The 12520-nt window shown below is 43.0% G+C and overlaps 1 protein-coding gene across 19 annotated transcripts in view; it reads right to left on the bottom strand.

The window, feature by feature from the left end:
* NEDD4L (NEDD4 like E3 ubiquitin protein ligase) overlaps positions 1 to 12520 on the bottom strand; it is a 270127-nt gene that overhangs the window by 95629 nt on the left and 161978 nt on the right. Inside the window, exon 1 of one of the 19 annotated variants that reach the window (XM_019640644.1) lies at positions 5340 to 5412. The exons of the other annotated variants lie outside the window; for them this stretch is intronic. Coding sequence (XP_019496189.1) covers positions 5340 to 5363 — 24 coding nt within the window. The 5' untranslated portion in view covers positions 5364 to 5412. Of the gene's footprint in view, positions 1 to 5339; positions 5413 to 12520 lie in introns of those variants that run through there. 19 annotated transcript variants of the gene reach the window in all.

The following is a 12520-nucleotide window of genomic DNA, read 5'->3' as shown; positions in this document are numbered from 1 at the left end:
ACTTCTCACCCTTCCTGAATCTTAACATGGTACAGTTTTCCAGGTATAAAAACCCCTGGAGCACAAAACGAAGGGAGGTTTGAAAATGCACAGCTCTTGAGGAAGCAAAGAGCACTGGGAGAACATTAAAAAAGACACTAGCTTACTTCACCTAGGCAACAGGCCCACAGAATGACAATGTCTTGCATATTTACCACCCATCCAACTAATTTTCATGTTTATTTGATTTAAAACATGAAGCCGGAATTTTTAGTGGCAGGAAATAAGCCTGACATGGCTGACTGTGTGTTTTTAACAATAAGGACTGGTTTTGTTCATTTAATTTTACGGCTGATATTTTCCATGAAATGAGCCATATCTGCAAATCACAAGATTAAAAAAAAACCCCAAAGTTCTGGCTACATTATGAAATATATGTAAAGCAACACACAAAAGTACTCAATACACTAGAAGCTACATCTTTTGCAATGGCTGGACTAATAATTTACGGAGTGACTGATAAATTATAGATGTCAACTTAAGACATGTGTGAACAAGTTCTTCAAAATTCTTTACAAGGTTCACTAAGCAAAAACATTTGGAGAATAACAGAAAGTCAGACCATTAACTAGGTTGTTATTAAGAAGTTTCCCCCAACACTCATTGCGTATTTACAGCTTCCTTCTTCAGGGTATATAGGATTCTTAGGTGACAGCAATGAAAAACTCCTTTCTACAGACGATGTTGGTGAGCAAAATAGCCTGGAGAGGAAAACTTCAAAGCTTCCTGCAAAATTAAGCAAATGATTAAGTGTATCTCGAGATTAAATGGTTTAAAATAAGGAATTTGGAGGAGCAGGAGAAACTTAATGCTAATTTAAGATTCTAGCAGGTGCACAACTAAGGCCAGAATGTGGGCCTTCTTCCATTCCCAACAATCTACTGAGGACGTACACTGAGGCCCAGCTCCTCTGCCTTCTAGTCTCTCTGTGACAGAGTACGTCAACAGGACCTGAGGGAACTAGTCGTGAGCAGAAACAGCAGAACTCAGTGTGGCGTTAACCAGGGGCTCTCGGGCCTGGCTGGACATGAGCATCTCCTGGGAAGTTCTAAAAGCACTGGAACCCAGGCCTCCCCTGATAGAATGAAATAGCGTGGTCCCCCCATTTGTGCCTCTACTGTCCTCCCAGATGAGAACTAGCTGGGCCCATTTACCCATGTGGGTAAAAATAACTGCCTGGGCCTGGAATGTGGCTGAGATGGCAGAGGCGGTGCATTTTTGGCTGCCCCTGTTAGGAAGCCTAGCCCTCTGGGTCTGATGCGGCTGAGATATTAATAGAAATAAGGCTCACAGGTGCACATACAAAGCACAGGGATTTCGCTGGTCATGGCCAAGAGCCCTATGCCTGCCACGCTAATACTGGGGCTAGAAAGGCAAGTCCCATTTCAAAATAGAATCAGAGAATGTGATCGTTAGGAGGGAACCTCCAAAGTCATGTGGTGCAACAAACATCTGAGATGCATATCTCTCTCCATCCCTCCCTAGGGCTTGCTAACCCTGCCCGGTTCTGAACATCAGCCATGATGGGGAGCTCACTACCTACTGCCATCAGTAGGAAGGGAATAGATTTTGGATGTATATACTCCTGGTTTGAAATCCCATGTCTACCTAGAAGTAGCTGAATAACCCAAGTTAAGTTTCTCAATCACTGCCAAACATCAATCCTCTCACCTGTAAAATGCAGATAAACTTTTTATCTTGCACAGTCATCGGATATTAAATGGGACAATTAGATTCCATAAATGTTATTCCTAACCCAGGCTTTCTCAGCCTTGGCACCACAGGCATTTTAGGCTACATAATTTTTTGCTGCAGGGGCTGTCTGGTCTATACTTTGTAGGGTTTTTAGAAGCACCTCTGGCTTTTGTTCACGACATGCAGCAGCAACTCCTGTCCCCCAGCGATGACAACCAAAAATTACCAAATACCTTAGAGGGGCAGGGGCAGAAAAAATTGCCCCCAGTTGAGAACCACTGTCCAATTCCACTCCCCCTCCACCCCCACCCCACACACCCACTCTACAAGGTGGTCATGGAATCTGTGGACAATTCTGGAAGAATGATCTGGTGACCCAGAGCTCACTTTTCTTTATCTCCCACCCCCTCGAAGCACCAGGGAAGGAGGAAGAGTGAGTTTTTATAACTAGAAAGTGGCGAAGCTGGGATGTGGCTCCAACACTTACATTTGTGTCTACACTGTGTTATTCCTTAGGAGCTAATCTCTCTGCATGGGGATGGGACAGCTTAACCGCTTGTCTGATGAAAGCTATCATGTCCTTATCCTCTAGCTGGTTTCCCTTCCACCAACTTCCCAGAGTATTTAAAACACAAAAACAAACACAAGAGGTCTGCAAGTAACGCGACGAGCACCCGGCTACTTCCTAATTAATGGGTAAAACAGAGAGTGTGGCATGTTCACCATGTGGCTGCCAGGAAAATCCCGAGAAGCTGAGGCTGAAGGCTGAGCTCCCTCACTGAGCGAGCTGTGCTCAGAATCCACAGCAAAAGCTACACAGTTATCAGGACGGAGCTGAGGGCCCGGGCCAAACACATTTCCAGAACAAGGAACCCTGCCGTATGGACAGGGCTATCACTGGCAGCGTGCCTGGGGCTGGCATCAAAGCCAGGGAGGACCAGAAACACGGGAGTGAGCGCGTGAGCTTATTTTAGGTAAAAATCGCAGAGGAGGAAGATGCCCCCAGTACTCCCTTCCACGTCACATCAAAAGCCTTCAACAATCAAAGCACCGACGACAGAACTAGCACACTTGAAGTCACCAAACTTGAAGTCTTTTGCTGATGGCTCAAAACACAGGGTAAACCTGGGAGAAGATGACTGTGACTGTTTCTAAGAACAGCTGGGGACTACCATTCAAGAAGAGGGCATATGCTGCGCAAGAAGCGGACGCACATCCACGCCGTCTTAAAACTCACCAGCGCTGGACTGAGGACGGGTTAGCAAGGCCCCGAGACCAGGGCTGGCATGGCTGACAGCGAGTGCTGCCGAATCCGAGCCCTAGATGCCTCCCTCGCCCCACCTATGCCCTGCATCGATGTCTCCACGAAGGAGGGCAGTGCTGTCTTTGAGACAGACACAGTTTAAAGGCATGTGTTCTCAATTACAGGTGTAGATCCAAAGTGAGCCAGGCAAAGAAGCCTCCCAGGCCTGGGGGACGGACCCCGGGATGCGAGTCCTGGTTCAGGAACTAACGAGCCAGGTGACCTGGGCACTAAGCCTTCCCTGGACCCGGTTCTTCATCTGGAAAACAGGGCTACGACCACCTGTATTTCCTAATTCGTAAACTGTTACACACCTCAAATGTCAGGGCATGTGGAAGGCTGGTGCGAGGAACTGCTGAATTTTACTAAGCTACTATTATTAGTGAATGTTTTAAATTGAGAGTTGGGAAGTGGGAGGACCGGTGGGGTCCCCGCCAATACTGACCAACTGGAAGGAAACAGCTAGTTTCCCCAAGCCAGTGGCTCAGTCAGTCTGGTCTCCAATCAAAAAACTTTTCTTGTATTGCCAAGAGTTCAGCATGTACAGTTTGAGAAACCCTGTTCTATCATGTGAGGCCAAAACACATAAAGAACTTTAAAATAGAATGAACTGTTATAAAGTTAATTGTGCCTTAAAAAATATGTTCATGAAAATGAAATGCAATGCTAAAGACTAAGATGGAAGACTCAATACACAACAAAAAGCTTGGTCTAAGCTTAGAAATGGCCCTTTTCTTTTGGGTTTTCTTTTTCTTTCTTTTTTTTTTTTTAAAGATGATCTATTATAAGGTTATTCATCCACTTATAAAGAAGTTACATGTAAGAGTTGGTTGATGAATATGCTGGTTGTTTGAAACATCAAACCTACAATCCTGAAGGAAATGGTGTCATAAATAGTAATAATCCCTAGACTAGACTACAAAAGCCGTGAAATCTATGAAGTAACTAGGACATGAAGCTACACTATCTCAAGGCTCAGTTACACTCCACCACCACACTAAGCTTCTTAGCTAATCCCCTCACTAGCTGGGCAACTAACGAGCAGGATGAGTTCCCGCCCAACAACATCATCACACTGTCACCTCGCCAACTGCATACCAGTGGGCACCTCTGTGGGTCACTTGCAGGGAATGATAGGGCATGGGACAATGGCTCTGATAGCAGAGATGAGTCCCCTCTGGAGCTGGGTTTGGGGCCAGGGCAAAGTCCTTGGTCATTCTAAATGTTCATGAGAATTCTGCATTCAACTTCATGATATGTTCGTGGCTGACAAAAGAATTACAATTTTCCCACAAAAATCTGCAAGTAAACCTAAGGTTTCAGGAATACTTGTCATGTTGTTATCTTGTTATTTGCAGACAGCAGCTTGGAAAGCACAGGCTGCCCCAACCACTGCAGGGACCCTGGTGAAAGGTTCGGTGGCGCGCTCTCTCTGACCCGGGGCAAGCTCCCCAACCTCTCTGGGCATCTCCAAGGGGAAATAACTGTATATAATCCAATGCGTTATTATTGGAAGTGTGAAAATAATATGTACAAAACTAGCACAAGACGTTGAATAAAGGAGATGCCAGATAAGATAATGTTGTCACTCTACAGTGTACTTCCAGAGAAAGAGAACCAGAAAGAGTCACAAAATGGAGACTGTCCATGTGAGCTGGTCTACATGTTCACAGCTGTAAATTGTACAGAGGTCTGTTCAAAACGGGCACATGAAGATATTAGGAATTATCCCCACGTAATTCCTAACCTTCTCATTGATCAAAGCATCTGATTTCATTAAACTTCTAATGACCGCATCCATGGAGGTAGGTTGGGGGGTGGGTGTCAGGCTACAGCAATGGCTCAGGCGTTCAAACACTCTCAGTTAAACACATACAGTTAAACACTTCCATGAGTTGTAAACTGTCATTCTTTTATCTATTTTATCATTTGAGCCTTTTCCCCATAGTTCAGAGGAAAAAGGACATCCGTGCTCTTAACTCGGGCCCTAACTCAGCATGGAAACCAAGGAGAATCACTTAAACTTACTGTGCCTTATTATCTCCATTATAAACTATGGGGGTGAGGATTCAATAATTCTAAGGTTCTTTATTTGTGTACAATTCTCAGAAACTCCTGAATTAAATTTTCCTTTACTATCAGTCTCTCTTGCCCTGAGTATCAATTTTGGACAAAACAGGAACTCAAACTTTTCTATAATCTTCTGTAAATCAAGCAATACGCACCTACTTTGGATGTAGAGACTGAAAGAAAAACCCAGCAAAATAGACAGAGCTGCAAACCTTGCCCTCCAGCCACACACCTGATTACAGGAAGCCCCCTGCATCCAGCAGAGCCCAGCATCTATGGGGATTCGGTCATATTTACGACACTGAATGGAGCGGGGACTGTTTTGAAGACCACATCCAAAAACACTACAAGCGTAACGTCTACTGATAGAATTCCTTTCTTCTCATTCCTGGATGACTTTGAGGACCAAACACCTGTGACAGGCAGCACTGAGAGGGCGTGGCTCTGTCGTCTGGCTTTAGTTCTACGCCCTTATTAGATGGTGACTTGATGCAATCCCTCGGAGCCTCTGCTTCCTCACCTGCAAAGTGGGGACAATAACAACCCTGAGAGGTGGTGTGTGAGGGTGAGCACTAACTTTTGTATGGAAAGAACCTGGGAGAGGAGCATTAAGATCATCAGATGGGAGGTACAAAAACCCAAATACATTTCTCAAGGGTACAAAGTGTAGTAAAAACTTCCCATTAAGCTGGGGGGTAGTAACCCTCCTAAATATTTGCATGACACAATTCATTCTAAGCTAGAAATCCACAACAGCAACAATTGGTACATATGGGACACTCACTCTGTGCCCAGCACATTCTCAGTGCTTCCCATAATTCATCTCCCTTAATCCTCTTAACGACCATGTTACAGACGAGCAGACCAAAGCACAGACAGGCTAAGTAACTTGTCCAAGGTCAGAGTTGGTACGGAGCACAGCCAAGATCGGAACTCTTACCCAACGCGTACAGTCTTTGAATAGTCACGTAGGCTTGGCTGCCCCTATTCAAAGTGAAACCCCAGTTCTTAGGTCTTTTCACTTCTGCTGGATAAAAATCTTCCCCAGACACTAGCACATCCTTGCCTGTTCCTTCAGGAGGAAGTCTGTGGGACATGTGGCAGATCATAAATGGACCACTACATTACATTTTGAGAGTAAGTTACACATTTGAGCCTTACTTTGGATGTCATCTCGAGAAAAATTGAGAAGAGTTAATGATGAGACTCTTCAAATCTATTTTTGTTTGTTTGTTTTTTTTAGGAGCAAAGATTTTTATTGAAGCAAAAGTACAGCTTTCTTACAAGAAGGGGTACCCGAAACTGGGATGCCCTGAGACTCTTCAAATCTTTTAATTCTTAAGAGGAGCCCCTACAGGGGAGGAGGTTGCTTATTTATTTATTTATAAAATGTAGCCTAATTATATTTGTAAAAACTGTCAATGTGTGTTCAAATGGAATCTACCCATCCGTAGAAAATAATTCAGGGCACTCAAATCCACAGTGATGGATACTAGCTTCAGAGTTCAATTTTCAAAAAACCCCAAAGTGCATTCAATTTATACAAAGGTACCGAAAAAGGATTTTGATTCATTAGTACATACTGCATTTTTCTTTCTAGGCATCTATCTATCTATCTATCTATCTATCTATCTATCTATCTATCTATCTATCTATCTTGGTGGCTACCAGCCACGAAATCAATCACAGGTATTCATTTTAGTCAAGCTCAGGCCATGACACTCTCCCTGCAAAGAAGACTGAAGGCAAAAGATGACACTTGGACAAAGGCACAGATGTGACAGCTTCCCTAATCACTTATCACGCAGAATGCACATGCTATGTGGCCAACGAGCAGCTTTGTGTGGGAGGAATCTTCTTTTTACTTTTGAGACTCAAATAAGGATTTTAATAAAATAGAATCCTAAGCTCCAGAAGAGTTATGCAAAGCAGACCAAACTGTATTCAACCAAAGGCTTTCTTCAGCCTTATCACATATATTGGGTTGTCAGAAAAGTCATAATGCATTTTTGCAACGAAAAAGAAAAAATACGTCATGACTTTCCTGACAACCCAACAGAACAGGTACGTACACGCAGGTGCACACACTCTGTAGTTGAGAAGCCAAAGGCTATGCAAACAACACTTGTGTGATTTGATTAAAGATAATATTTAGAAGCCAACTGTCAATAAATGAAATGTAATGGCTACGCAATCCTCACTCATGGAAGAAATCATTATTAACTACAGTCTGCAATGTAACCATTTCTTTATTTCATTTTGAGTTTTGCTGGAAGGAACATGCTATGCTGCAATGCAAGGAGTCCAGGGGACAAACATACGGGGTCGCATTGTCATATAAAATGTAACTTAGAAGCTTAGTTTATATCCAAGGTGAAATGGTATCCCAAGAAATGTTGAATTTGTCATCGTGTGATCGTTGAAGAGAACCAGACAGGACAGTGTTTAATTACTTAGGGCAATGCGCTAAACAGAGCCAATATGCTTGCCTGGCCACAGACATTTTGTTAAAGGAAAAAAAGGGGAAAGAGAAGAGAAAGACATACTTTAAGGCCGTGTTCTGAACACTTGAAATGCGTTATCGTATGCAATCATCCCCACAACCCTGAGGTGGATACATTTATTATTAGCCCTACTTTGAAGATGAGAAAAGCGTGGTTTAGAAAAATTAAGTGAGCTGCTCAAGTCATCCAGTAGGGCGGGGTCAGGGGCCAGGCAGTGACAGACCCAGGGTTGTGTCACTTTACTATGCTGTCGCTGCAGACTGAGTTACGATAACAAGGGTCCCAGAGCTAAAATGGTCATCGGGCAGTCCTGGACTCCTATCAGTAACATGCACAATAACCCACAGAAATGCAGATTCCCTCAAAATAGATCCAGAAACAATATTCTTCTTTTCAAAGGGATAGGTCCATAGTTTTCACTATGACATATACCACTCACATAGACAGGTTGAGCTGGGTTCAACTCAAATTACCCAAAATGATATACCACAATATTGTAACAGACAGGTAGATTCTACTGTGAATTTAAGTTTCCTTGGTTGTATTCCTTATTCTGTATCACTGATTTCCAGAAGCGATTTTATTCACACGTGTTAGCACAGAGGCATTATCTCTGAATTGTTTCAAGAAGCTGAACTGCTATATTGCTGGAGAAAGAGAAACTGACCAATAGACAATGGCACCATAAAAGCATTAAGAGGAAAGAATAATACACAGGGGAAGGTGCTGTTGCAGGAGGAAGCTCTTGGGAAAAGTCCCAGACACAGTGAGAAACGATAGGATGGGAAACAGTCAAGCTGTGGGTTGGCCATGGTCCTCTCCTCAATCTCTCCTGGGTCAAATATTCCAGCACACAGAGCCATACATGCCAAGTGCACAGGCTCAGGGGCTGGGACGATCACCGTGGGTACCACTTTGGATCTCGGCATCCACCATGACCTTTCTCTTATGACTCATTTTACATGTACATGTCTTCTCTTCCAGCAAAATCACAAGCAGCCCCAGGGCAGGCACAGGTGTCTGTATCTTTGTATCTCCCACAGTGCTTAGCAACAGCACCAACACACAGTATGTCCTCGATAATTACTCGGTTTAACTTGAGTCAAATGACCCCCCTGTAGGACAGAATCTGAACGTTTTTTGCCTCTCTCTGTTAAGTGGTCCCAGTTGTTCAAAATGGGGTATAGTAGGTGGAATCATGGTCCACAAAGAAATGGGGTCCTATTTCCTAGAACCTGTAAATGTCACCTTACACAGGAAAAAAAGCCTATGCAGATGTGACTTAATTAAGGAGCATGAGATGGGGAGATTATCCTAGATTATCTGAGTAGGCCCTAAATAAAATCACAAATGTCCTTATAAGAGAAACGCAGGGGGGAGATCTGACACTGACCGACGAGGAGGCAGCAATGTGACCATGGAGACAGAGGCTGGAGTTATGCAGCCACAAGTTGAGGAATGCTGGCAGCCATGAGAAGTTGGAAGAGGCAAGGGACAGATATGCTCCTGGAGTGTCCAGAGGGAGTGCAGTCCTGCTGACATCCTGATTTCGGTCCAGTAATGACTGATTTTGAACTTCTGGCCTCCGGAATTGTGAGAGAATCAATGTCTGTGTTTTTAAGCCAAGTTTGTAGTAATTTGTTACAGCAGCCACAGGAAACTCATAGATGGGCAAAGGCCAATCCCAAAACATGTTTTAGGGGGAAGAGAAGAGAACTGGAGGTCTGGGAGGTGCCTCACCCTCGGAACGACCAGGGTGCTCTTACTGTGAATCCAGCAGAGACTGAACTGCCTGTGGAATCCGTTCTCACCCAGAGTGATGTGAAGTTCCATATATACCCTTAGCCTGAGCACCCCCAAAAATAAAAATGCCATTCATGGGGGCGGCCAGTTAGCTCAGGTGGTTAGAACGCAGTAGCTCATAACACCAAGGTTGCTGGTTCGATCCCTGCATGGGCTACAGAGCTGTTGTGTTGCCCACCACAACTAGATTGAAGATAACTACTTGACTTGGAGCTGGTGGGTCCTGGAAATAAACACTGTTCCCCAATAAAATCCTTTAAAATAAAAAATGCCATTCATAGGCCGAACTCAAACTCTGCAAGGGAGACTGGGATACTGACTGAAGATCTGCCCCATCATTATTTCACAATGGGCTTGGGGTCAGATGCAAACACGATACATTTCCCCTATCCTGCCCAGTGCTGCTGGTCTGAGCTCACATCCCAGGCGCAGCTTCCGTCCTAGACACATGAAGAAGATGTAAGCAGAAATGAAATACCGTTTCATTCCAACCCCTTTCAAAAATCTGTTTGAAACAACGATCCCCCAACCCCATAAAACCTAAGGGATCCTGAAGAGAATCTCGACTATCGTCTAGTAAGTTCCTCCCTCAATGTCTTTATCTGCCGGCCCCGGGAACCCAGAGAGAGCTTCAGCTAACCGTACACCTACTCACACAGAAGTCTGTTACAACTGTTTCCTGATAACAGTATACAGAAGCATGAAGCAAATGCTTTAATATCCATCATGACTCTGGGCCCATTCAATTGTGGTATCTGAGGCCACACCATTCACTGAGATATTTAAAATACCCAAGTATTTAAGTTTCATTTGAACTACAGTTTCTTTTACAATAAAGCCCCATGGGCCATCCAGATACGGAAAGGTTTTCTTGTGGCCTGCTGTATTATTATTGTCGTTTTACTGCTTTTTAATAATGGGAACCATGACCTAAAAACAGAGGACAAATACACAATCTGAAATCACTCAGCTGCTTTTACGTATAACTTCAAAAACTGAAAGGAAAAATGAACCTGGTCTGGCAGTTTAATCCAATGCATGGCGATGAGACTATCAAGGAAAAACAAGCACTTGTGGACAGAAATTCCATGTTGGCAGCTGCTCGTTTGTGACACAGCAACCATTTCTGCTCATTTCAGAACTGTTTTATTTTTATTTAGCCACTTCCTAAGAAATTTGCAGGAACAGCTGCTTGGTTAAAAAATAAGGCACCGAATTTGGAGCCATTCAGTGAAAGTGCTCACCCCACCCCAGATGCAACTCATTCTAAAAATATCAAAATGAATCTAAGTCAAACCAAATGCAATAGCCATGATAAGACGTCTCAACACGGATTATGGAAGCCTTCTCATGATCTTGGTTATCTAAATTGAGAAAAATATTCCCAGAAGATGGTGGGAAGGGGAATCCTTCAGTATTTTGGGGGAGAAAGAAGCAAGCAGAAAGTGTGGTGTGTATTTTTATAATACTGATGCATTACAAGATTTCTCATGTACTAATGTGGACAGTTAGTATAAAGATTATGAAGATTGGTATAAAATGGGTATTCATCTCACTGAAGACAAGTGGTGTATGAAAAGTTCCCAAATGTCAAAATTCCCTTATTCAGGGCAAACAGGAGATTTTATCAAATAAACAAATCATGAGAATTCATTATTACACATCAGAGAATATAGGAGTCAAAGGCAATAAGATGTTTTGCAAAGAGTAGGCTATGTTAATTAAACCTTTAAATAACAGCATAAATAAAAAGTAATTTATTACTACATGATTGTAGCACATGGCTGATGTATTTTTAAAAAGCCAGGGTTGTATTGTACAAAACTGGGCTTATTAAAATTGCTGTGCTTTTTTAATGACATTGAAGCACAGGGTACTTACCCCATATGCAACAGTTGACATCTTCTTGCTATTTCAAAGGGGGATTTATTACTCTTTTCAAAGACAATTTGTTCTTTAAATGAAATCCCAGCGAGGCTGGTGCATTAGCTACATTGGCACTGATTTTGCCAAGAACAGAATAAGCCATTTCTCATCTTAGCTTCATAAAATAATTTTATTAAGAACCATGAGCCAACAGTAAATGAAGAATTCAAAGATGCAATTATCCCCCAACTGAAAAGCAAACCTATGCACAGCATGTACCAGATAATCACCAACCAATTTTTCTCTGGTCAAGTACAATTCTTATGTGACAAGTTTCTCTGAACTACTAGTCTCAAATTCCTAGGCATCACCCGGTTAGATACGATACAACAGAGCAAAAACGATTCAAGACAAAACTATTACTTTAGTTAGGTACATCCTACCCTGCAGACAGGTTAGTATATATATTTTGGGTTCCCAAGAAGCAAAATTTATAAAAGAGAGTGAAAAATGACATGGTTGTCAATTCATGCATTTTTAAGATAAATATAGATCAAAAGATTTCACTTCTCAGACTAAGTTCTATTTTATAGGCATTTATTTACTAAACACATTGCATGTAAGCATCCAAAGAATATTAATATTGGGGAGCCAATATTCCCTATAGTTATTTGTACTAAAGAGTACAATGAGTATAATAAACTCGTTCATTCAATACTTGATGAGTAGTTAATCACATATAAAGCATTATGCTAGACAATAAGGATATGAGAAAATGCATCAACAATCCTTGACCTCATAGGAGCTTAGGAAAAGGCTGTAAATGAAAGGAGACATATATAGAAATACCTCTAAATACAAGATAAGAGCGCAATATAAGCCACACGCAAGGCAAAAATAAAGTACCATGGGAGAGTAGAGAACAGACAATGTGACTTGGGTAGGGACAGTCATACAGGAGGCTGAGGGAACCCCTGGAACGGGAAGAGGGACTGGGCAGAGGACCCCAGCCCCGAGGGAGAAGGAGGCAGAGTGAGGCAGCAGCAGAAGGGAGCCCCCCTCCCAGGCAGGGCCAGGGGAGATATCTGGCAACAACCCCGGAGAACCTAGGTAACCGGACCAAAGAAGGCCCAGGGCGTCTGCAGGCATACAGATTCCTGCTGGAGGAAACGGGGTGTCTACAGAGGCAGCAGCCAGCATGGAGGCTGAGGTTCAGGAAACTCACTCCAGGTCAACTCAT

Source organism: Hipposideros armiger, unplaced genomic scaffold (genome assembly GCF_001890085.2).
Source record: "Hipposideros armiger isolate ML-2016 unplaced genomic scaffold, ASM189008v1 scaffold_52, whole genome shotgun sequence".
NCBI lineage: Eukaryota > Metazoa > Chordata > Mammalia > Chiroptera > Hipposideridae > Hipposideros > Hipposideros armiger.
Note: the sequence above shows the minus strand (reverse complement) of the source record. Positions and strands in the feature narration are given on the sequence as shown.